General features: G+C 50.4%; 1 protein-coding gene across 3 annotated transcripts; it reads right to left on the bottom strand.

Annotated features, from left to right (window-relative positions):
• Window positions 1-1,312: 1,312 nt before the first annotated feature.
• GANAB (glucosidase II alpha subunit) lies at window positions 1,313-25,372 on the bottom strand. Of its 3 annotated transcripts, XM_033206723.1 has the most exons (25): window positions 25,213-25,372; window positions 19,735-19,839; window positions 19,474-19,582; window positions 19,098-19,225; window positions 12,037-12,216; window positions 11,528-11,593; window positions 10,635-10,704; window positions 10,374-10,461; window positions 10,143-10,239; window positions 9,704-9,884; window positions 7,836-7,989; window positions 7,397-7,632; window positions 7,175-7,301; window positions 6,988-7,067; window positions 6,605-6,748; window positions 6,382-6,478; window positions 5,992-6,093; window positions 5,572-5,815; window positions 3,803-3,867; window positions 3,561-3,637; window positions 3,376-3,450; window positions 3,085-3,198; window positions 2,849-2,961; window positions 2,579-2,679; window positions 1,313-2,436 (listed from the first exon to the last, which is right to left on the bottom strand). In XM_033206723.1, the coding sequence occupies exons 1-25, from the start codon at window positions 25,248-25,250 to the stop codon at window positions 2,327-2,329; spliced, it is 2,901 nt and encodes a 966-aa protein (XP_033062614.1). In that variant the 5' UTR covers window positions 25,251-25,372; the 3' UTR covers window positions 1,313-2,326. The 3 variants fall into 3 exon arrangements, with proteins under 3 accessions (XP_033062614.1, XP_033062615.1, XP_033062616.1); XM_033206724.1 differs by lacking the exon at window positions 11,528-11,593; XM_033206725.1 differs by lacking the exon at window positions 11,528-11,593 and having other exon boundaries at window positions 10,635-10,757; window positions 25,213-25,264.
• Between the last annotated feature and the right edge of the window lie 8 nt (window positions 25,373-25,380).

The raw sequence follows: 25,380 nt of genomic DNA, 5'->3' as shown, positions 1-25,380 counted from the left end.
CAGTAGAACAAGACCCTGTCTCAATCTCCCACACCCCCCAAAAGTAGTAGCCTTTCATTTGAGAAACAACTATCTGAACTTATGGCTATTTCTATCCAAGAGGGACTCCATTGGCTCTGATAACCACTTACTAACTAGGCCTACTAAAATGTGATGACCTTGCTGGGCTCTTCTATGAAAATACCTAGCAACCCAAGGAAGGCTTGCACTTGCTCATTTTGCTGAATCAAGGTTGCTCATGCTGGCTGGGCACTGTGGCTCATCCATGTTATTCTAGCACTTTGGAAGGCTGAGGCAGGCGGATCACTTGAGGCCAGGAGTTCAAGACCAGTCAGGCCAACATGTTGAAACCCATCTCTACTAAAAATACAAAAATCAGCCAGGCATGGTGGCAGGTGCCTGTAGTCCTAGCTACTCAGGAGGCTGAGGCAGGAGAATCGCTTGAGCCTGGGAGGCAGAGGTTGCAGTGAGCCGAGATAACGCCACTGCACTCCACCCTGGGCAACAGTGAGACTCCATCTCAAAAAAAACCAAAAAACAAAAAGGATGCTTATGCTAAAGCCAAATGAAAATGTTAGGCCTATGGCCAGGCACGGTGGCTCATGCCTGTAATCCCAGCACTCTGAGAGGCCAAGGCGGGCAGATCACCTGAGGTCAGGAGTTCCAAGATCAGCCTGGCTAACACGGCAAAACCCTGTCTCTACTAAAAATGCAAAAATTAAGCTGGCCATGGTGGCAGGTGCCTGTAACCCCAGCTACGAGGGAGGCTGAGGTGGGAGAACTACCTGAACACGGGAGGCGGAGGTTGCAACAAGCCAAGATCACACCACTGCACTCCAGCCTGGCGACAGAGTGAGACTCTGTCTAAAAAAAAAATAAAAAATAAAAAAGTAAAAAATAAGGAAAGAAAAAGAAAAAAAAAAAAAAAGGCCGGGCACGGTGGCTCACTCCTGTAACCCCAGCACTTTGAGAGGCTGAGGTGGGTGGATCACCTGAGGTCAGGAGTTCCAGACCAGCCTGGCCAACATGGTAAAACCCAGTCTCTAATAAAAATACAAAAATTAGCTGGGTGTGGTGGCGCATGCCTGTAGTCCCAGCGACTCAGGAGGCTGAGGCACAAGAAATGCTTGAACCCGGGAGGCAGAGGTTGCAGTGAGCCCAGATTGCATCACTGCATTCCAGCCTGGACAACAGAGTAAGACTCAGTCTCAAAAAAAAAAAAAAAGGAAAGAAAGAAAAAGAAAATGTAACGTCTTTAGGCTCTAGGGTCTGTGGGTCAGGCTAGAACTAGAATCCAGACTACCACCAGTGATTTATGGTTTATCCCTTTATTGTTTCTCCTTTTATCAAAACGTGTCACAGCTGGGAACCAAGAGGAAGTAAAAAAAATACCCAGAAATTTTCACCCTGACTCCCCTATTACTCCTCCCCCAACCCCCAACCCCCAACCCAGGGCTTCCAGCCAACCCCGAGCACACATGATCATCTCCCCCCACCCTCAGGCTTCTCCCAGCAATAAATACAGGTGACCATGATTCAATGAAACCGCAACTGATTTCTCCATCTTAAATGCCCCTCAAAGAGGACAAGAAGGGGGCAAAAGAAGTTTAATGCCCATCCCTAAGAGGTGTGGAAACTTCTTTCTGCCAAGTGACAGAGGAGGTAGAACTGCCCCTCTTAGAACTGCAGCAGCTCTACAAGGAATCAGGGAGAGGAAAAGGAGAGAATGAGAGTGAAAAGAATGATCTTTAGCATCCTCACTCCTTTGAACCATTCATCCCTGTCCCAGGTAAGGGGTGGTCCCAGTGTATCGGTGGGGCATAAAAAGGGGAGGGCTGACATTAGAGTAGAGCCTGAAGGAAGAAATGAAAGGAGGGAGAGCAATCTGGTGGGAGGGAAGGGGAAAAGGAGCCCTACCTAACTCATTGCCCTCATCTTCTTCCAAGAAATGGCATCAACATACAAGAGGCATGAATGGATAGAGTTTGGGGGAGTTCAGGGCTCCTAAATAAGGGAAAGAGAAGGGGCGACAAGGGCCCTGTGGTTTCTCGGTCTTCATAAGTGAATGTGCTCCAGTTAGAGCAACAGGATGTTGGGGGAATGAAGGGAAAGGGTTGGTATCAACAGAGTGGGAGACGTGAGGAGATCACAAGAGGAATTTGGAGCCCATGGTCAGCCCTCTCATCTTGCCCAAATGTTGACAGAATCTGGGTCTTAGACTAGCATAAGTTAAGTCTGGGGAGGGCCGAACTCCAAGGCAGAAGAAAGAATATCTCTCAGCACTACTGCTCCCCTTCCCTCCCCCTAACCAAGAACATCCCTTGGGTTATCGCAGGTGAATACTCCAATCAGATGCCACATTGATGCCAGGCTTGCGCAGGACCAACACAGAGGTCTCAGGGTCATGCTGGAAGGACAGGCGGCTTTCTGGAGATCCTGGAGGTGGAATAAGAAAGAGTGCCATAGTCATACCAATGGGCTATAGCATAGCAACTACGTTCCTACAGGCAAGGGCATCCCTAAACCTGCCCTGGCTTCCCCTCCTTCCCCCATCCTAGGGACCAATCTGGTCACTCACCTTTTGTCTCGAGTACCACAGCTGCTGGCTTTCCAGCCCCTATTATCACCACCCGCTCAATCCAGATTGGTGTCTCAAAGTGTCCTTCAGGGTCTGCTGAGCTGGAGATAGCAAAAGCAGATGTCCATCAGGGGAAAAAATATCAGAACAGAAGGAAGGAGGAGACCCAAAACAAGGTCAGGATGTGAGAAAAGAGCACAGTGAACTGGGAGCCCCTGCAAGGATCAGGCCCCAGCAAAGGCAGCCAAGGAAGAATGGGTGCCCCATTACCTAGAGACAAGGGTGTTGCCAGAGAATAAGAACCGACGCAGCAGGAACTCTTGGCGAGTCTGATAGTTGAACGTGTGCCCATCATCCAGAAAGAGCTCTCCTTGAGCTGTACCCTGGGCAAGAAGTGGGATAGGTGAGTGCCTGAGCCCAAGAGGGAGTGAGGGGCACAACCTCAGGGAACTGAGTCCTAGGAAGGCAGGCAGATGGCTGAGGAGATGCACTGCCTGTGCACTTACCTGAGGACTAAGCGCAACAAAGAGAGTGATTGGGTCATCCTTCATACATTCTGAAGACCGCCGCACTCGCATCCATCGAGGCACGATTGTCCCTCCACGCTGGAACACAGGGATCTAGGGCAAGAGCAATGCCAGGATGAAGTTGCCCCCTTGTCCAACCTTGGGCCCCACAGCATGTTTTGCTCTTACTCATGTATGCCCACGTAGGTACTGGACCCTAAGGCACACATTCCCTCCCCTTCTGGAAATTTACAGGGAAATGGAACTGGCAGCCGGACCAGGCTTACTCACACTGCTTAGAGTTACAGGCAGGTACAGGGTCTGGGGACCATGATGCTTCTGGTAGCTTTGAATGTCGTACCACACCTGTGGGTGACAAAAGAGGTAAGATACAGATCACTCAGTGCACAGGGTCCATCCTGTTTGCCTCCTTAGGCTTCCACCATCATTCCCCACCATGCCCTTCCTTAACTCACCTCCCCTTGGCCAGGCAGATAGACCTGGACACCATGGGCTCCAGAGTCTGATACAGGGTGAACCAGCAGTGCATCCCCTAAAATATGCCAGAATCAACTCTGAATAGGGGGGATTAGTTCCCAGAACAGGGAGCACCAAAGTGCCTGCTCTCTGCACCACCAGCCTCATTAGTCCCTCCCTGGGCATCGGCAGTGCTGCTTGGCCCAATGCCAACCTACCACCAACTGTCCTCATGTCTCACCAAGCAAGTACTGATCATCTATACTGAAGGTGGTCACATCCTGAGGATACTGCACCCACAGGGGCCTAGGAAGAAAGAAAGACAATAAAGGAAAACTTTTCAATTTTGGCACAAGTCAGAGATGCTCCTCCAGGAACTGACAATAAGAAAAGAACAGCACAGTCTGGGCGCGGTGGCTCACACCTGTAATCCCAGCACTTTGGAAGGTCAAGGCAGGCGGATCACCTGAGGTCAGGAGTTCGAGACCAACCTGGCCAACATGGTGAAACCCCGTCGCTACTAAAAATACAAAAATTAGCCGGGCATGGTGGCAGGCACCTGTAATCCCAGCTACTCAGGAGGCTGAGGCTGGAGAATCACTTGAACCAGGGAGGCAGAGTACATGCAGTGAGCCGAGATCAAGCCATTGCACTCCAGCCTAGGGGACAAGAGTGAGACTTCGTCTCAAAAAAAAAGAACAGGCCGGGCGCGGTGGCTCAAGCCTGTAATCCCAGCACTTTGGGAGGCCGAGACAGGCGGATCACGAGGTCAGGAGATTGAGACCATCCTGGCTAACATGGTGAAACACCGTCTCTACTAAAAAATACAAAAAACTAGCCAGGTGAGGTGGCGGCACCTGTAGTCCCAGCTACTCGGGAGGCTGAGGCAGGAAAATGGCGTGAACCCAGGAGGCGGAGCTTACAGTGAGCTGAGATCTGGCCACTGCACTCCAGCCTGGGCGACAGAGCGAAACTCTTGTCTCAAAAAAAAAAAAAAAAAAAAGAACAGAACAGCACAGGGGTTAAGACCCAGGAGGTCGTAGTCAGTCAGGTTGGGGTTCAGGTCTCAGTTATGCAAGCCAATCTTAGTCATTTAACTTCCTAAGCCATCTCCCTGCTGCTTCTCTGCCTGCTACAGAAACCATGATGCATAGCAGCCTGCCAGTAGCCTCCTTGTATGTTTTCACCGCCCTGGTATACAACCCTGGCTCGCAAGGCCCTCCAGGAGCAGATCACACTTTCTCCTTAATCTCATCTCCTAGTTCTCCCTCTGCTTCCTTACCCAAGACATACTGAGTTTTTTTCTACTCCTAGTACATAACCAACTAATTTCTACTTTAAAATTTTTGTACTTGCAATTCCCTCTGCTTGGAAGATTCTTCCTACATAACATGGTCTGTGCCATTCATTCAGGCCTCATGTCACATAGCCTTCTTCTCAAAAAGATTTTTATTTTTATTTATTTTTATTTTTTTGAAATGGAGTCTCACTCTATCACCCAGGCTGCAGTGCAGTAGAGCAATCTCGGCTCACCGCAACCTCTGCCTCCTGGGTTCAAGTGATTCTCGTGCCTCAGCCTCCTGAGTAGCTGGGATTTCAGGTGCCACAACACCCAGCTCATTTTTGTATTTTTAGTAGAGACGAGGTTTCACCATATTGGCCAGGCTAGTCTCAAACTCCTGACCTCAGGTGATCTGCCCACCTCAGCATCCCAAAGTACTGGGATTACAGGTGTGAGCCACTGTGCCCGGCCTCAAAAAGGATTTTTATGACCACCTAATCCCATCACCCTGTTTTATTTTTCTGAAAGAGTTTATGACTGCTGGCAATTTTCTTTAAATGTTTACTATTATTCATCTCCATTAAGCTCCCCTTCACTCTTGACCTTAATGATTTTCCATCCTTTACAAGGCTGTGTTGAGTGAAGAAAGAGGCCCAGAGATGAAGCCCAGGCCCTAATGTCCCCCAGCCACCTCAGCCCACTCTTCACAGCCCAAGTGAATGCCTCACCTCATGACAGGAATGCCTTCCCGGTGGGCCTGATAGAAGAGGGTGTACCAGAAAGGCAGCAAAGAATATCGCTGGCCCAAGGCATCTCGGATTATATCACTGTGCTGAGATGGTAACAGCCATGGCTCTCGCCGCCCAGTGTCCAAGTGGGCATGTGCCCGGAAGAATGGCTGGTAGGCACCCATCTGGTACCAGCGCACAAGCAGCTCTGGCTCTGGGTTTTTGAAGAAGCCACCCACATCCGCTGGGAGAAGGAAGAGAGGAAGCAGGTTGGAAAAGAGGGTGAAGGAGAGATACTGCCTGAGAAATTTCCCAAGGCCCTAACCTGGAATCTCAGCTCTCTTTACTTACACCTTGGTCCTGTGCCCTCTACTTTGCCCCTCTCCCACCAAACCAAGACCCCAGATTCCTCCGTCTTACCCCCACAGAAGGAAAGTCCCACCAGCCCCAAGCTGAGACACATAGGAATAGAGATCTTCAAATGGTCCCACTCGGCAGTGTTGTCCCCTGTCCAAACGGCTCCTGAGGAAGACAAGAAGTGGGGAGCCTGCACATGGTAAAGGGGTTCAGCTTTTTACATGGCTGACCTCCCACATCTGCTCTGGGTCCCCAGAACCCTGTTGAAGATGCAGTTCACAAGAACACTTGAACAAGGAGTGGACCTCCCGCACCGACTTCCTTCAAAGCGCATAGCTGAGGAAGCTGATGCAGTGTGTGACTCCCATTCCTCAGAGAGCCAGGTCCAGGTCCATGGCGCCTGAGATCTGGCCTTCACACCCTTCTGCCACAGTTCCATTCTCTAAACCTTACCAAAGCGCTGGGAACCAGCGAAGAAGGCCCTGGCCAGGACAAAGGGGCGTTCCATGCCCCCAGAGCGCTGTCTCAGCCCATCAGCAGTCGCCATGTGCTGGGTGAGGAGAGAAGAAAACAGGGGTAGTGAGGAGCAAAAGCCAGCTGTCATCTGGTGCAAGTTCCCTAGGCCTGTCTCTGGGCTGTTTTTCCTCTTTCCACCAACTCTCTCTCAGCCCCTTACCACATAAAGGCCATAGATGTTATGCACATCCCGGTGCTCCCAGCCCCCATAATGCTGGGCATCCTTGAGCATGGTGACCTCAGGACCATTGAACACAGATGGTTCGTTCATGTCATTCCAGACAAAGAGGTTGGGAGCTGAGCCCTGGGAACATGGGCAGAAAATGGGGACAGAAGGACAGACGGGAGGAAGAAAACAAACAGTGTCAGAGAAGAGAGCTTCTAGGAATCTAAAAAGATGCATTTTTCAGGGCCCTCCCCAGATCATCAAGGCCCCCTGATATGTTGCAGGCAATCAACCACAGAAGGGTTGGCAAGTGGAGAGAGATTCAGGGAGGCAGGTGGGACAGACAGATGCAGGTCATGGGGAGAGGCCTTCCCTACCTCATAATTGTCATAGCTGAACATGTTAGCCCACCAGGCCCTCATCGTGGGATTAGTGAAGTCAGGGTAACCAGCTGAGCCTGGGAGAAGTTAAGGGTGGCTCTCAATCCCCTAAGGGACAAAAGAGCCACCATTCTACCTCCCTGGCCAATCACCTCTCCCTCAAACCAATTCTGGGTTTGCCTACCTGGCCAGCACCAGCCCTCATAGTCAGAGCCATCCCGGGTTTTAACATACAGCCCCAGGTTCCGCAGCTCGTCGTGAACTCGGTAGCCGGAGTCTACCTTGATGTGGGGGTCTACGATGGCCACCAGCTGGAGGCAAGGAACATGGGTGATCAGGTCTCTTTAGGGCTAAACTATGCTTCAGCCCTATCCTGAGAAGACCAAGCCTGACTGCAACGCCTTACCTTCCGCCTCTTAGAAGCCAAGCGCTCAAGCATGGTGCGGGGCTGAGGGAAGCGACTGGGGTCCCAGGTGAAATACCGCTTGCCATCAGCATGTTCAATGTCCAGCCAGATGACATCGCAGGGCAGGTTGTGTTCATCAAAGCCCTGATCCACTTCCAGCACATCAGCCTCGTCCCGGTAGTTCCAACGGCTCTGGTGGTAGCCGAGGGAGAAGAGTGGGGGTAACGCCTGGGTTCCTGCAGGTTCATCAAGGGATGGGGGTCACAACGAGGATCAGGCCCAACACCCAGAAACTGAAGGAGGCTTGTGAACTAGAGGCAGGCTGAGGGGTACAGACCTAGAAAATAAGCTGGGGCACAGGATCTCTGAAAACACACAGAATCACCCCTGACAAGAAGAAAAGAGCAGCAGAATGAGGCTGTCAGGGAAAACCATGTACCTGTGAGACTAGCATATTGCCGGAAAACATCAGAGATGGAGGGCCCAAGCAGCAGGAAGACATCAATGATGCCAGTTTCTGACATCCAGCGAACATCTGTCTGTGGGGTCTCCCCAGAGCCCTGCAGGTAGTCCATCATCTTCCCAAACAGGGTCTGTAGAGGGGACCACAGAGGGGTCAGACACCTCCTGCCCTCCCATTTTCCAACCCCAAGACAAAAAGCAGCAATTTTCTCCCAGAGTCCACACACAGCTGGCTCTTACAAGTTGCTTTGGGTAAGACTAAATGGAGCCACCTCAGTGAGGCTTTCCTGGGCCACACTATCTAAAGCAGTACAGCCCCCAGCCCTACTCCACCAGTTGGGGGTGGTTAAGTGCTAACAAAGACTCTCTCATGTCTCTGTTAGCGCTTAACCACCCCAAACTCTTCCATGTCTCTGTTAGCACTTAACCACCCCAAACTCATCTTGCCTTTTTTTTTTTTGAGACAGAGTCTTGCTCTGTCGCCCAGGCTGGAGTGCAGTGGCACAATCTCAGCTCACTGCAAGCTCCGCCTCCCGGGTTCACGCCACTCTCCTGCCTCAGCCTCCTGAGTAGCTGGGACTACAGGCGCCCGCCACCTCGCCTGGCTAATTTTTTGTATTTTTTAGTAGAGACGGGGTTTCACCGTGTTAGCCAGGATGGTCTCGATCTCCTAACCTCGTGATCTGCCTGCCTTGGCCTCCCAAAGTGCTGGGATTACAAGTGTGAGCCACCGCACCTGGCCTTTTTTTTTTTTTTTTTTTTGAGAGAGTCTCACTCCTTCGCCAGGCTGGAGTGCAGTGGTGCGATCTTGGCTCACTGCAACCTCCGCCTCACCAATTCAAGCAATTCTTCTGCCTCAGCCTCCTGAGTAGCTGAGACTACAGGCGCACGCCACCACACCCAGCTGATTTTTGTATTTTTAGTAGAGATAGGGTTTCAACATGCTGGGCAGGATCGTCTCAATCTCTTGACCTTGTGATCTGTCCACCTCGCCCTCCCAAAGTGCTGGATTACAGGCGGGAGCCACTACGCCTGGCATCATCTTGCTTTCTTATTATTTTTATTTTTCAAACGTTTTTATAGAGATAGGGTCTGGCCATGTTGCCCAGGCTAGTCTCGAACTCCTGGCCTCAAGCAATCCTCTTGCCTCAGCCTCCCCAAGTGCTGGGATTACAGGCACGAACCATCATGCCCAGTCCCATCTTGCCTCCTTTGTTATGTGTTTAACATGTCTTCCTCCCTGTGAGTCAGAACCTTTGTTTTTTTTTCTGAGACGGAGTCTCGCTCTGTCACCCAGGCTGGAGTGCAGTGGTGAAATCTTGGCTCACCACAACCTCCGCCTACCAGATTCATGCAATTCTCCTGTGTTAGCCTCCCAAATAGCTGGGATTACAGGCGCCCGCTGCCACACCCAGCTAATTTTTGTTTTTCTAGTAGAGATGAGGTTTCGCCATGTTGGCCAGGCTGGTCTCCAACTTCTGACCTCAGGTGATCTGCCCACCTCAGCCTCCCAAAGTGCTGGAATTGCAGGCATGAACTACCACACCCAACTCAGAACCTTTTCAACCTCAGTTAACACTGTATTCCCAGCACCCAGAAGAGTACCTAGCACACAACCCACTGATAATAAGTGCATTCTGTCAGTCCAGAATAGACAATGCCTTCCCTAAGAATGTGAGTGGGCATGTGTCATCTGGCAGTGATTAGGGAACTCAAATGCTGCCCACCAGGCCCAGGGCCTCTTCTCTCACCCAGTCCCCAAATAGCTAATGCCCCTAGTATACCTATTTGTCTCAAGGCCTGGAAACTTCACTCCCTCCTTTCTCCCCATGTCTGTGCTCTCACCTTCCCAGCAGTATTGGAGGATATATCAACCCAGGTCTCTGCAGCATTGAGCCAGAAGATGCCCAAGTCACGATGAGGGTTGTGTGCCAGGAGCACAGGCACAGACCCATACAAGGCCATGGGGTTGTACAGCTCATACTGGAATACATCCAAATTGTAGAGGCGATATGGCTCCCCACCCCTGCAGGCAAACAGACAGATTTGGGCTGCTAACTAGCCTCAGGCTGCATTATACACTGACTCCACTCCACAGACACAGGTGAGAGATAAGCAATGGTTCCTCTGTCCTTTCTCAAAAAATTTTCTATCACCAAAGGTGATTCTGGACACAGGAAGTTACCCATGCTTGTCTGGAGTATCCAATGTGCACACCCATCTCCCTAAAGGCCTGACTCCTTTGTGCCCACCTCCATCTTCCTGATGTCACCACAGGACTCACTCAGTGACCTTCAGCCTCAGATTGTCTGCATGCTCAGGGATCCCATAAACATGCTCCATGCCTGGCAGAGAGAAGTCCAAACCCACAGACATGGGGCCTAGAAGAAAAACAAAGAACAAGCTTCAGAGCTTCTGCTTGGAAAGGAGCCCTGCACCCCAACCCAAACAAGCTTCAGAGCTTCTGCTTGGAAAGGAGCCCTGCACCCCAACCCAAGGAACCCAAGCCCCTCACCATATGGCTTGCTGTCAGAGTGAGTTTTGAATGTCTCCTCCCAGGCTCCTGGCTCATCTTTCTCTGCCTTCCCCTGAGTCTCCTCTGGCTGTTAAGAAGAAAAGAGGACCACTCTCCAATCATACCAGTTCTCTCTTTTCCCACTCCCGTCAACTAAATCCCATCCCTGATGGTGAGACTAAGTTCAAGTTTCTCATGGGCCTATCCCCTCCAGCCTCCCAGTCAGCCCAGTCTTCCAACCACCCACCCCCTCCAACTTGCCTTGTCACCATCCCTGGGTGTTTCCTCAGGCTGGGCCCCATCGCCCTCAGCTGGGTCTTTTGATCCTTGCCTGGAAGGTAGGAGAGCTGTCTGCTCCAATCCAGAGGGGGCAGGGACGAGGGGCTAGTGGAAGGAGGGGTTGGGGAATAGAGAGCCAAGGGTCCAAAGGAACGAAGGCATTGGAGGAAGGGACTAAATGTTAAAGCTTGGAGAGGGAACCCATAACGAGCAGATAAGTTTGCAAAGGATGGGGAGAGAAATGAGAAAGGAAAATGAGGAATAAGTGCCACCAGGAGGCACAGGCCTGAACGCCAGCCTCTGCCAACATCCCAGAAGAGACAGGCAGGATGATTCAGGGGCCTGGGTTATGAACGCCAATCCTGGCTCTGTTACCTCTACTGAGAGACTGTGGCCCCAACTGCCCTCCCTGGGCCTCAGGCTCCTGGCCTGACACAAGGGCTTTGCAAGGTACAGCACGGTATGACCCACAAGGTACAGCATGTGGGTCACACTATACCAAGCCTCTACAGATATACACGGGGACTTCAAGAGGTTCTGCCAAAAAATGCTTTCAAGGGCAAGTAGCTCTGCCCAGAACCTTAGGTGGCCCTCAGCTGAGAGTCAGGAACCCCAGCAACAGGCAGCATATCTCCATCCCTTAGCAAAGCAATAAGCTCCCTACACTCCTTAAGGACCTGACTTTGAGTATTTCATCTTCCTTCTTCTGGGGGCGCCCAGCCAGGGTAACAGGTAACGGGACCAGGTATCACACAGCAGGGGAAAGTGGGGTGAGTGAAAGGCTGGAAGGGTCTGGGGCACCTCCCCCTGAAGGCTACAGTGAGGAACGGGTAAGGGCAGAGGAACAGATACAGTACCGGTGGCCATGGATTTACCTAGAGAAAAGGTTCTTGATCTTATCCCACATGCTACCGAGCGTGAGACTAATTTTATCCGAGAAACTGGGGCAGGAGGAGATGGGTAGGGAAAGGGAAAAAGAGGCACAAAACCAACACAAAAACAGAAACATAAAAGTGAGTTTCAGTCGACAAACTTCCAGAGATGGGGGAAAAAGAAACCAAAAATAAATAAATAAAAAAGAAGAAAATAAATCTGGGAAATGTGATGATGTGAGAAGGGGAAGAAGGAGACACAGACCCAGGCAGGCCTCCCAGAGATGCCCAGGCCACAGCTCAGGGACAAAAGTGATTGCCTCCTGATCTGTACAGGAAATGGAAAAAACCGCACCCGGGTCTGGTTCCTACCGTCCCTGACAGAGAGCTTCTCCCAGCCCCCAGCCCCTACCTGGCTGTCTGGCCACCCTGTCTCCTCCCAGTGCCAGAAATCACAACACCCCTGCGCTCTTTCACACTAGGTTCCCTGCAGTCCCAACCCCTATACTCACGAGACCCTAGGGGCCCTTTGGTGCTCAAACTCCAAGAGTCCTCGGGCATTGACACTAAGCAGAAGGCTTCGGTCCTCTAGTAGGTCAAGGCGGAATGGCCGGGCTGTCAAGATGATCTTGTAGGGTCCCTCAGCCATGGTTAACTCCACACTGTTGTCATCACGACCAGAGACAGAAAGCCTGGGAAACATATCAAAAGAAATATAAGGAAGTACAAAGGGCCAAGAGGAGCAATGACACTTCAGAAGATAGAGGGACATCTACCTGCTAAGAGAAATAGGCAGTGTGCTAACAGAGCAGGGGCAGGCAAGTTAATCAACAGAACCAAATAAAGGGCCCAGAAACAGACCCAAGGATATTTATTACCTTTTTTTTTTTTTTTTTTTTTGAGGCGGAGTTTCACTCTCGTTGCCCAGGCTGGAGTGCAATGGTGTGATCTCAGCTCACCGCAACCTCCGCCTCCCCGGTTCAAGCAATTCTCCTGCCTCAGCCTCCCGAATAGCTGGGATTACAGGCATGCACCACCACACCCAGCTAATTTTGTATTTTTAGTAGAGATGGGGTTTCTCCATGTTGAGACTGGTCTTGAACTCCTGAGCCCACGCCCAGCCACTTATTACTTTTTTTTTTTTTTTTTGAGGCGGAGTCTCGCTCTGTCGCCCGGGCTGGAGTGCAGTGGCCGGATCTCAGCTCATTGCAAGCTCCGCCTCCCGGGTTTATGCCATTCTCCTGCCTTAGCCTCCCGAGGAGCTGGGACTACAGGCGCCCGCCACCTCTCCCGGCTAGTTTTTGTATTTTTTTTAGTAGAGACAGGGTTTCACCGTGTTAGCCAGGTTTTTTTTGTTTTTTTTTTTGTTTTTTGGTGTTTTTTTTTTGAGACGGAGTCTCGCTCTGTCGCTCAGGCTGGAGTGCAGTGGCCGGATCTCAGCTCACTGCAAGCTCCGCCTCCCGGGTTTACGCCATTCTCCTGCCTCAGCCTCCCGCGTAGCTGGGACTACAGGCGCCCGCCACCTCGCCCGGCTAGTTTTTTTTTTTTATATTTTTTAGTAGAGACGGGGTTTCACTGTGTTAGCCAGGATGGTCTCGATCTCCTGACCTCATGATCCACCCGTCTCGGCCTCCCAAAGTGCTGGGATTACAGGCTTGAGCCACCGCGCCCGGCCCCACTTATTACTTTTTTAAATGTACTAAATACTAAGAGGTGACATAGCAGATGAGAGAGGAAAGGAGATCTATTTAAAAATGGAATTGAAAAAACATTTTCCATATAGGGAAAAAAAGGTTTTCCAAATATGAAGAAAAATGATTTTTTTTTTTTTTTTTTTTTTTGAGACAGAGTCTCACTCTGTTGCCCAGGCTGGAGTGCAGTGGCACAGTCTTGGTTCACTGCAACCTCCACCTCCCAGGTTCAAGTGATTCTCCTGACTCAGCCTCCCAAGTAACTGAGATGACAGCCAGGTGCCACCACACCCGGCTAATTTTTTTTTTGTATTTTTAGTAGAGATGGGATTTCGCCATGTTGGCCAGGCTAATCTCAAACTCCTGACCTCCAGTGGTGCACTTTCCTTGGCCTCCCGAAGTGCTGGGATTACAAGCATGAGCCACCATGCCCAACTTCTTGATATCATATATCTAATGCCAGATACAAGTATCAACTGCAGAAAGATTATGACTTAATTTTTTTTTTTTCTTGAGACAGTCTCACTCTATCACCCAGGCTGGAATGCAGTGGCACAACCTCAGCTCATTGCAACCTCTGCCTCCTGGGTTCAAGTGATTATTGTGCGTCAGCCACCCGAGTAGCTGGGATTACAGGCACCCACCACCACACTCAGCTAAGTTTTGTATTTTCAGTAGAGACAGGATTTCACCATGTTGACCAGGCTGGTCTTGAACTCCCGACCTCAAGTGATCTGTCCGTCTCAGCCTCTCGAAGTGCTGGGATTACAGGCGTGAGCCATCACACCCAGCCTGCTTAAAATTTAAAAGTAAAAGCTTTAGGCTGGGCTCAGTGGCTCACAATTATAATCCCAGCACTTTGGGAGGCCAAGGCAGGCGGATTGCTTGAGCCCTGGTGTTCAAGACCAGCCTGGGCAACATGGCGAAACCCCATGTCTATCAAAAATACAAAAATTTGCCAGTCTCATAACCCGATCTCAAAATAAATAAATAAATGAAAGCAAAAGTGTTAGAAGAAAATTAAAAAATATATTTTTGGCCGGGCATGGTGGCTCATGCCTGTAATCACAGCACTTTGGGAGGCTAAGGCAGGTGGTTCACGAGGTCAGGAGTTTGAGACCAGCCTGGTCAATGTACTGAAACTCTGTCTCTACTAAAAATACAAAAAGTAGCTGGGCATAGTGGCACATGCCTGTAGTCCCAGCTACTTAGGCATAGTGGTGCACGCCTGCAGTCCCAGCTACTTGGGCACAGTGGCGCACACCTGTAGTCCCAGCTACTCGGGAGGCTGATGCTGAAGAATCACTTCAACATGGGAAGTGGAGGTTGTGGTGAGCTGAGATCGCACTACTGCATTCCAGCCTGAGTAATAGAGCGAGACTCTGTCTCAATACATATATATATGTTTTTTCTGACCTTGAGGTAGAAAAGGACTATTTAAACACAACAAAGAAAAGGCTAACACCAGAAGGTAAAAGACTGACACATCTAACTACATTAAAATTAGAAATTTCTGTTTATCAAAATATACCTTTAGGATCATCAAGAAAAAGGAAAAGTCTGAGAAATTTTACCAGTCTAGGGGGGCCTAAGGAAACATGACAACTAAATGTAATAAGGTATCCTGGATGAAATCCTGGAACAGAAAAATAACATACACAAAAACTAAAGAAACCTCAAGTATGAACTTTAGTAAATAACGTATCACTATCAATTCACCAGGTATCACAAATGAACCATAGTCATATTAATAATAGGGAAGGCTGGGAGCAGTGGCTCATGCCTGTAATCCCAACACTTTGGTAGGCCAAGGTGGGCGAATCACTAGGTCAGGAGTTTGAGACCAGCCTGGCCAACATGGTGAAACCCCACCTCTACTAACAATACAGAATTAGCCAGGCGTGGTGGTGCACACCTGTAGTCCCAGCTACTCAGGAGGCTGAAGCAGAAGAATCACCTGAATCCAGTAGGCAGAGGCTGCAGTGACCCGAGATCGTGCCACCGTACTCCAGCCCAGGCAACAGAGCGAGACTCCATCTGAAAATAAACAAACAGGGAAAACTGGGTGCAGATAAGCACAAACTCTCATCCTTGCATGTTTTCTATAAATCTAAAACTAAAATGAAAACTGGCAGGCCGGGCGCGGTGGCTCAAGCCTGTAATCCCAGCACTTTGGGAGGCCGAGACAGGCGGATCACGAGGTCAGGAGATCGAGACCATCCTGGCTAACATGGTGAAACCCCGTCTCTACTAAAAAATACAAAAAAACTAGCCGGGCGAGGTGGCGGGCGCCTGTAGTCCCAGCTACTCGGGAGGCTGAGGCAGGAGAATGGCGTAAACTCAGGAGGCGGAGCTTGCAGTGAGCTGAGATCCGGCCACTGCACTCCAGCCTGGGTGACAGAGCGAGACTCCGTCTCAAAAAAAAAAAAAAAACTGGCTGGGCGCAGTGGCTCACGCCATAATCCCAGCATTTTGGAAGGCCAAGATGGGTAGATCACGAGGTCAGGAGTTCAAGACCATCCTGGCTAATATGGTGAAACCCCATCTCTACTAAAATTACAAAAATTAGCTGGGCATGGTGGTGCGCACCTGTAATCCCAGCTACTAGGGCAGCTAAGCCAGGAGAATGGCTTGAACCCAGGAGGTGGAGGTTGCAGTGAGCCAAGATCATGCCACTGCATTCCAACCCGGGTGACAGAGCAAGACTCCATCTCAAAAAAAAAAAAAAAAGAAAACTGCATTCTTTTTTTGAAAGAGATGGGGTCTCACTTTGTTGTCCAGGCTGGCCTCAAACTCTTGGGCTGAAGAGATCCTCCTGCCTCAGCCTCCTGAGTAACTCGGGCTACAGGCACGTGCCACCGTGTGCAGCAAAAGTATGTATGTGTGGTTTAGTTTCTGTTTTTCCAGACAGGGTCTGGGTCTGTCACCCAGGCTGGAGTACAGTGACGAGATCTAGGTTCACTACAACCTACACCTCCCAGACTCAAGCAATCCTCCCTCCTCAGCCTTCTGAGTAGCTGGGACCACAGGCATGTGCCACCACACCTGATTTTTGTATTTTCAGTACAGACAAGCTTTTGGGAGCCTGAGGCGGGCGGATCACCTGAGGTCAGGAGTTTGAGACCAGCCTGGCTAACATTGTGAAACCCTGTCTCTACTAAAAATATAAAAATTATGGCCAGGCGCGGTGGCTCAAGCCTGTAATCCCAGCACTTTGGGAGGCCGAGACGGGCGGATCACGAGGTCAGGAGATCGAGACCATCCTGGCTAACATGGTGAAACCCCGTCTCTACTAAAAATACAAAAAACTAGCCGGGCGACCTGGCGGGCGCCTGTAGTCCCAGCTACTCGGGAGGCTGAGGCAGGAGAATGGCGTGAACCCAGGAGGCAGAGCTTGCAGTGAGCTGAGATCCGGCCACTGCACTCCAGCCTGGGTGACAGAGCGAGACTCTGTCTCAAAATAAAATAAAGGGCCGGGCGCGGTGGCTCAAGCCTGTAATCCCAGCACTTTGGGAGGCCGAGACGGGCGGATCACGAGGTCAGGAGATCGAGACCATCCTGGCTAACACTGTGAAACCCCGCCTCTACTAAAAATACAAAAAACTAGCCGGGCGAGGTGGCGGCGCCTGTAGTCCCAGCTACTCGGGAGGCTGAGGCAGGAGAATGGCGTGAACCCGGGAGGCAGAGCTTGCAGTGAGCTGAGATCTGGCCACTGCACTCCAGCCTGGGTGACAGAGCGAGACTCCGTCTCAAAAAAATAAAATAAAATAAAATAAAATTTTAAAAAAGTAAATAAAAGAAACCAGGAAAGACAACCAAGCCAAGACCACCATGAGATGTCATTTTATACACAAGCCAGTGACAAAACTTAAGTCCAACAACAGTATCAAGTGTTGGAAATGATGGAGATCAATGAGGCCTTTTTTTTCTTTTTTTTTTTGAGGCTGAGTCTCCCTCTGTAGCCCAGGCTAGAGTGCACTGGTGCGATCTCGGCTCACTGCAACCTCCACCTCCTGGGTCCTGGTTCAAGCAATTCTCCTGCCTCAGCCCCCCAAGTAGCTGGGATCACAGGCACGCTCCACCAAGCCCAGCTAATTTTTGTATTTTTAGTAGAGATGGGGTTTTACCATGTTGGCCAGCCTGGTCTTGAACTCTTGACCTCTTGATCCACCCGCTTCGGCCTCCCAAAGTGCTGGGATTACAGGCATGAGCCACCGTGCCCGGCTTCAATAAGGCCTTCTTATAAATCATTGGTGGAAGTGTAAATTGGTAAACCACTTTGGTTTTATCTTGGGAAGCTGATCATCTCCACATTCTACAATCCTGCAATTCCTCTCCTAGTTATACACCAAAGAGAAACTCTTGCGCAAGGGTAACAGGAGACATGTACAAGAAGTTTCATAGCAACACTTTGGCTAGCAAACACTGGAAACAACCCCAAGGCTTATCAACCTAGAAATGGATTAATCAACTGGGGTATATTCATACAACATAATAATATGCAGCAGTAAAAATGAATGAACTAGAACTATATGAAACAGAATTAAAGTTATGTGTAAAACAGAAACCCCAGAAGACCACATGTACTAACATACTTCCTCTGTAAAGCTCAAAAACAAAAAAATATATAATTTATTGCTTAGGCACACAGATATATGTGTGCATAGGTATACACACATAACACAACTGTAAGAACAAAAAAAAAAAAGGCAAAGGAATGATAAGCTTCAGAGTAACAACTACCTACATCTAGAGCAGTCAAGGGTACAGGACAGTGAGATACGATTGGGCTGAGAGGAGAGTTTACAGGGTGGAGTATTTGAGACGGAGTCTCACCCTGTCGCCCAGGCTATAGTGCAGTGATACAATCTCGGCTCGCTGCAACCTCTGCCTCCTGGGTTCAAGTAACTGTCCTGCCTCAGCCTCCTGAGTAGCTGGGGTTATAGGTTAGCACAACACCTGGCTAATTTTTGTATTTTTAGTAGAGATGGGGTTTCACCATGTTGGCCAAGCTGGTCTCCAACTCATGACCTCGTGATCCGCCCACCTCGACCTCCCAAAGTGCTGGGATTACAAGCGTGAGCCACCACACCCGGCCACTGTTATTTTCTAAATTATGTATTTAAAAGAAAGTCACAGATGGATGCATGGAATACTGATGACAGGGTATCATCACACAATAATCTGAGTAATCTTATTTTGAATATCTGAGGAGAAGGAAGGAAGGAAGCAAACAAGCAAGCAGGCAGACATTGTATACCTGGAGGACTAGATCTGTAAATAAACAGGGCCTTGTTTATTTCTACTTATATAATCAGCACCTAGCCCAGGCCAGTCAGGGAGGAGAAAGCAATACTTGTTTGCTGAATGGATGAATGAATGAATGAGGATAAAGGGGTAAAGAGAAAAGTGAAACAGGCCAGGCGCGGTGGCTCAAGCCTGTAATCCCAGCACTTTGGGAGGCCGAGACGGGCGGATCACAAGGTCAGGAGATTGAGACCATCCTGGCGAACACAGTGAAACCCCGTCTCTACTAAAAATACAAAAAACTAGCCGGGCGAGGTGGCGGGCGCTTGTAGTCCCAGCTACTTGGGAGGCTGAGGCAGGAGAATGGCGTAAACCCGGGAGGCGGAGCTTGCAGTGAGCTGAGATCTGGCCACTGCACTCCAGCCTGGGTGACAGAGCAAGACTCTGCCTCAAAAAAAAAAAAAAAAAAAAGAAAAGTGAAACAGAAGAAGAGGTGGGGAAAGGTTGAGGAGTATGGCAAGGTGCTATGCTAGTTAACTGCTACCTTATTGTGGGAAAGAACGTCAGCAACCAAAAAAAGGTCCATCAGGAGGAGAAAGGGCCACAGAAATGGATGCTTCTCAGGAAAAATTTACCGAGCTGTTGGCGGATCAGCCACCAAAACATCTGGCACACGGTATCGGGGTCGCCGAGGCTCCAGCTCATCAATCCTGATCCGAGTCACGTTCTTCTGAAGCCCCTGAAGCTCTAGCACCAGCAACACCTGCAGGGACAGAGGTTTGGATCTGGAGAAAGGAAAGGGGCTACACCACGGAATGCCCTTTGAACCCATTCTCTCCTAAGGTGTCTCTTCCTTTGAGCCCTTTGCCTAAAGACCAAGATCACATTTCTTCGTAAAGTAAGAGTTCAAAGGTTAGGCTGGGACAAAATGTTGGCCACAATTTCCCCCTTTCCAAATTACCCCACAGCCATTGTCCCACCCCCACCAGACTCCTCCTTGTCTCCCCTGACCTTGGTGACCTCATGGATGAGATGGACCGTGAGAGAATCAGGACCAAGCTGTAGAGAGTCCAGCAAGGCTCGGTATGGAGAGAGGCCTGGTCGTATGCTTCTCTGTCGCCTGCCAAGTGAAAGGTTGGGAAGTAAGGTAGGGGGCCACCTGCAATGTCCCTAGGTCCCTCTATCACCTGCAGTGTCCTTAGGCACTCCATCTGCCACAGACACCTTCCACATTACCCTACATTCCATCCCTTTCTCCCAGAAATATCATACTTGCAGAAAGAACTCTCTTCACAGGTCTTAAAGTTGCTTCTATCCACAGCGAGGGTAATCCCCAGGCAGACCCCTAAAAAAACCAGTACCAAAGATGCCCAAGACCTATGGAGAAAAGGACAAAGACGGAGCAATCAGCATGAGGGTCAGGAAGGGGCCCCTTCAAAAGGAAAAGCTTCTTCCTGTCACAGCACTAAGAAATAGTTGAGGAAAGGGGGGAGAAAGATGGAGTAACATCAAACAGAAAAGAAGGCAGAGTGGACATGGGGTTAAGAATCAGGCCTGAGGCCGGGCGCGGTGGCTCAAGCCTGTAATCCCAGCACTTTGGGAGGCCGAGACGGGCGGATCACGAGGTCAGGAGATCGAGACCATCCTGGCTAACATGGTGAAACCCCGTCTCTACTAAAAATACAAAAAACTAGCCGGCGAGGTGGCGGGCGCCTGTAGTCCCAGCTACTCGGGAGGCTGAGGCAGGAGAATGGCGGGAACCCGGGAGGCGGAGCTTGCAGTGAGCTGAGATCCGGCCAGTGCACTCCAGCCTGGGCGACAGAGCGAGACTCCGTCTCAAAAAAAAAAAAAAAGAATCAGGCCTGAGAAGTTGGCTCACTAACACCTTCCCTTTGAAAGGCAGAGTAGGCTGGGCACGGTGGCTCACGCCTGTAATCCCAACACTTCAGGAGGCTGAGGCAGGCGGATCACGAGGAAGGAGATTAAGACTATCCTGGCTAACATGGTGAAACCCCATCTCTACTAAAAATACAAAAAAAAAGTAGCCAGGCATGGTGGCAGCCACCTGTAGTCCCAGCTACTCGGGAGGCTGCAGCAGAAGAATGGCATGAACCCGGGAGGCGAAGCTTGCAGTGAGCCGAGATTGGGGCACTGCACTCCAGCCTGGGCAGTAGAGCAAGACTGTCTCAAAAAAAAAAAAAAGAGGCCGGGCACGGTGGCTCATGCCTGTAATCCCAGAACTTTGGGAGGCTGAGGTGGATCACAAGGTCACAAGGTCACAAGGTCAGATCCGAGACCATCTTGGCTAACACAGTGAAACCCCGTCTCTACTAAAAATACAAAAAATTAGTCGGGCTTGGTGGCGGGCGCCTGTAGTCTCAGCTACTCGGGAGGCTGAGGCAGGAGAATGGTGTCAACCCAGGAGGTGGAACTCGCAGTGAGCCGAAATCGCGCCACTGCACTCCAGCCTGGGTGACACAGAGAAACTCCTTCTCAAAAATAAAAAGTAAAAATAAAATAAAGGCGAGTAGACAGAGGATCTTTCACCTTCAGAGGCCCTGGTGTTGACTCTGGTGACATCAGCCTCTCAGAGGAAAGGAGCAGTAACAGCCAGTCTCAGAGGAAATGGTAGTAGCGTATGTGTGGAACAGAGAAACAAAGAAAGCTACACCTTTCTATGGGCAAGGTATTGGGTGGATGCAGAGTTAAAGAGCTAAAGATGAGGCCGGGCATGGTGGCTCAAGTCTGTAATCCCACCACTTTGGGAGGCTGAGGCGGATGGATCACCTGAGGTGAGGAGTTCAAGATCAGCCTGGCCAACATGATGAAACCCCCATCTCTACTTAAAATACAAAAATTGGCCGGGCGCGGTGGCTCAAGCCTGTAATCCCAGCACTTTGGGAGGCCGAGACGGGCGGATCACGAGGTCAGGAGATCGAGATCATCCCGGCTAACACGGTGAAACCCCGTCTCTACTAAAAAATACAAAAACTAGCCGGGCGAGGTGGCGGGCGCCTGTAGTCCCAGCTACTCGGGAGGCTGAGGCAGGAGAATGGCGTGAACCCGGGAGGCGGAGCTTGCAGTGAGCTGAGATCCGGCCACTGCACTCCAGCCTGGGCGACAGAGCGAGACTCCGTCTCAAAAAAAAAAAAAAAAAAAAAAAATACAAAAATTAGCTGGGCGTGGCATTGAGCATCTGTAGTTACAGCTACTAGGGAGGCTGAGGCATGAGAATCGCTTGAACCCGGGAGGCAGAGGTTGCAGTGAGCCAAGATTGCGCCACTGCACTCCAGCCTAAGCGATGGAGTAAAACTCCGTCTCAGGAAAAAAACAAACAAAAAAAACCTAGCCTGCTGGTTACAGCTCCTAGGGTTCTAACATCCCTAGTACCCTAAGCAGCCTGTTTCTCTGATTTCCACTCCTGTATCTTCAAAACACCACCATCACTACCCAAAGCTGGAAAAAAATAACAACAGCTAAAATGTTCTGAGCCCTAAAGCACTCCTAGGGGCCTGGGTAATCACTTTATATTACTAGTTTTCAATTCTGCCTGCAGTTTTTGTTTTTTGCTTTTTTTTTTGAGACAGTCTCACTCCATCACCCAGGCTAGAGGGCCATGGCATGATCTCAGTTCACTGTAACCTCCGCCTCCCAGGTTCAAGCAATTCCTGTGCCTCAACCTCCTGAGTAGCTGGAATTACAGGAGCACGCCACCAATGCCCAGCTAATTTTTGTATTTTTAGTAGAGACGGAGTTTCACCATGTTGGCCAGGCTGGTCTCAAATTCCTGACCTCAAGTGATCCACCTGCCTCACCCTTCCCAAGTAGCTGGGACTACAGGTGGTAGCCACAGCACCCAGCTAACTTTTTTAAAAGTATTTTTTTGGTCAGGCGCAGTGGCTCATGCCTGTAATCCCAGCACTTTGGGAGGCTGGCCGGGCAGATCATGAGGTCAGGAGTTCGAGACCAGCCTGGCCAATATGGTGAAACCCCATCTGTACTAAAAATACAAAAATTAGCCAGGCGTGGTGGTGGGGGCCTGTAATCCCAGCTATTCAGGAGGCTGAGGCAGGATAACTGCTTGAACCAGGAGGTGGAGGCGGAGGCTACAGTGAGCAGATCACACCATTGCACTCTAGCCTGGGCAACAGAGCACAACTCTGACTCAAAAAAAATAAATAATTTTTTTTTTTGGAAGCAACAGAGCCTCACTTTGTTGCCCAGGCTGGTCTTAAACTCCTGGGCTCAAGCAATCCTCCCATCTTGGCCTCCCAAAGTGCTGGGATTATAGTGTGAGCCACTGTGCCCAGCCTGCCTGCAGTTTTTAACAATACCAGTGACCTGGTCTCACTTCTAAAGATTTTAACTTAATCAGAGAGGAGCCTGGGCATCAGACTTTTTTTTTTTTTTTTTTGAGATGCAGTTTCTCTCTGTTGCCCAGGCTGGAGTGCAGTGACATGATCTCAGCTCACCGCAACCTCCGCCTCCTGGGTTCAAGCGATTCTCCTGCCTCAGCCTCCCGAGTAGCTGGGATTACAGGCGCTTGCCACCATGCCCAGCTAGTTTTTTGTATTTTTAGTAGAGATGGGGTTTCACCATGTTGGCCAGGCTGGTATCGAACTCCTGACCTAGATCCACCCGCCTCGGTCTCCCACAGTGCTGGGATTACAAGCACTGAGTCACCCCGCCCAGCTGGCTAAAGTTTTTTTAAAGCTCCCTAAACAACTCTAATGAGTAACCTGGGTTCACAATCACTTCTTTACATGCATACTTCTTTTCCCTTTCTTTCATTCTTTTCTGGGTGAATACAGGGTTGGGGTTTATTTCCAGATGGGAAAATTAAAGCATAAAAGGTTGAATAGTTCACCCAAGATTGAATAGCTGGTAAATGGTGAAACAAACTGAACCCAGTTGTGCTTGACTCTGGGACCCATGTGCTTCATCGTGATGCACAATACAGCACACTAATCACTAGCAGGGCCGGGCGCTGTGGCTCACGCCTGTAACCCAGCACTTTGGGAGGCCGAGGCAGGTGGATCACGAGGTCAGGAGATCGAGACCATCCTGGCTAACACGATGAAACCCCGTCTCTACTAAAAATACAAAAAACTAGCCGGGTGAGGTGGCGGGCGCCTGTAGTCCCAGCTACTCGGGAGGCTGAGGCAGGAGAATGGCGTAAATCCGGGAGGCGGAGCTTGCAGTGAGCTGAGATCCGGCCAGACTCGGAAGGATGAGGCAGGAGAATAGCTTGAATTCGGGAGGTGGAAGTTGGAGTAAGCCAAGATTGCACTCCCGCATTCCATCCTAGGCAACAGAGCTAGACCCTGTCTCAATAAGTAAACAAACAAATAAATAAAATTTGACAACCTATAATAAGGTAACTAAAGACAGGGTCTATTATACACATTTTATCTAGTTATCCAGCATTAGTTTCAGCATCTGCTTGAAAGCTAAAAGTACCAGAAATGAGATCACAGAGTGTCCTGTGATCTCATCACAGGACACTCTTCCAGCTCCAGAAACAACTGTTCCACAGCAGACCAGACAGAAAAATGAAGAAAACACCAGGCACTGTGGTTTAACAAGCCAAGCAGGAGTAACTATTAGCAAAACAAGCTGAATAAATGCTACCAGAAAATTCTATAGCAAGGCATGCGGCACAGGCCCTGCAGTGACCTGAGTGACTGCGACAGGCACTCTCGGCCACTGACCCATGTCCACCTGCCATAAGCAGCAGTAAACGGAAGTACAGTGAGTTAAACACCCTCTGGGGCCCTATTTGCAGTCTGTAAAATTGGTTCGGAAAGATGCCAATGGAGATAGGATTTCCAAAGCATCTTTCAGATATGACCTGTTGGAGGGCCCTAAGGAATTAACGGATGCCTTGACCACTCCGAGACAGGAGTTCATAGACCAAAGTCAGAAATAAGCTGCAGGGCAAGTTGCACTAATTTATTGTTTCAGATCACAGGCTCCCAAATAACTGAGTTTATGATCCAAGCTTTCTTCATCGCTTCGGACAGTACACGCCTACCCAACCCCAGTATATCCGTTAGGTCCTAGTAAACATTTGTGGCACTGCTGATATGTTTCGAATCTTTTTTTCCCCCAGTAATATAAACCAGAGAGCGTGGACCAAGTCATTCGATTACATGTTGTGTTTGAGCAACACCATCCACGCCGTGAGCTTACTGGATCCTGGGCCGTGCCCAGCGACCGTGGACAGTGAACTAAGCCAGAGCTGGTGCTCACGTGAAGACAAGGGCAGAGAAGGATTCGGAGCTCTAGGGAGTACAGCCAGAAGGGTAGTACAGGCTTAACTGCCGGCCCGGTGCTTCTAGCTCAGCCGAGGGGCCGCAGGGCCACAGGCTGCATTCCCCGAAGCCAGGCCGCATCTTTTCCCCCGCCCCGACGACCCCGCGCACTGCAGGAAGGGGGCGGCGACGTTGACCGCCGCAAGCAGCCAAAGGAAGGCGGCGGCTGAGAGCGGCCAAGGCCGAGAAAGACGCACAGCTGCGGCTTTACTGAGCCGCCGGGCGGGAGCCCGGAGCCCCAGAGGCAAGGCCCCCAGCGTCGCTCGGATCTACCACGGGGAGACTGGAGGCATCTGAGGCCGCCTCCAGAGGAACAAAGGTTCCTCGCGAGGCCGGGGGTGGCAGAGTGTCAAGAGAACACACAGGAAGGACTGGAATGGGGCTTGGGGGAATCTAGGGCCGTCCCGGGCGTGCCCCCAGATTCCGGGCTTCTCACCGCCTCCTACGCGCCGCCACTACCGCTACCGCCGCCATCTTGTGCCGGGTTTGCTCCTTGACCCCGAACCTCCCGCCCCACCACGAGCACTCAGCCACGTATCCTAGTTCCCGCCCCTTCCGGCCTTCTGATTGGTTCGGCCTGAGCGCCGCCGGGCAACTGTCTCAT

The sequence above is a fragment of the Trachypithecus francoisi genome, unplaced genomic scaffold (genome assembly GCF_009764315.1).
Source record: "Trachypithecus francoisi isolate TF-2019V2 unplaced genomic scaffold, Tfra_2.0 Lachesis_group8, whole genome shotgun sequence".
NCBI lineage: Eukaryota > Metazoa > Chordata > Mammalia > Primates > Cercopithecidae > Trachypithecus > Trachypithecus francoisi.
The sequence above is the reverse complement of the archived record's forward strand: the minus strand, read 5'-3'. Positions and strand labels throughout refer to the sequence as shown.

Coding starts and splice junctions, on each gene's coding strand:
- GANAB (XM_033206723.1), bottom strand. CDS start 25,250: ATGGCGGCGGTAGCGGTAGTGGCGGCGCGTAGGAGGCG. Junction 7,633..7,835: donor GCAATATGCTAGTCTCACAG/GTACATGGTTTT, acceptor ATGAACCTGCAG/GAACCCAGGCGTTACCCCCA. Junction 3,199..3,375: donor TGCCTGTAACTCTAAGCAGT/GTGAGTAAGCCT, acceptor CTCTTGCCCTAG/ATCCCTGTGTTCCAGCGTGG.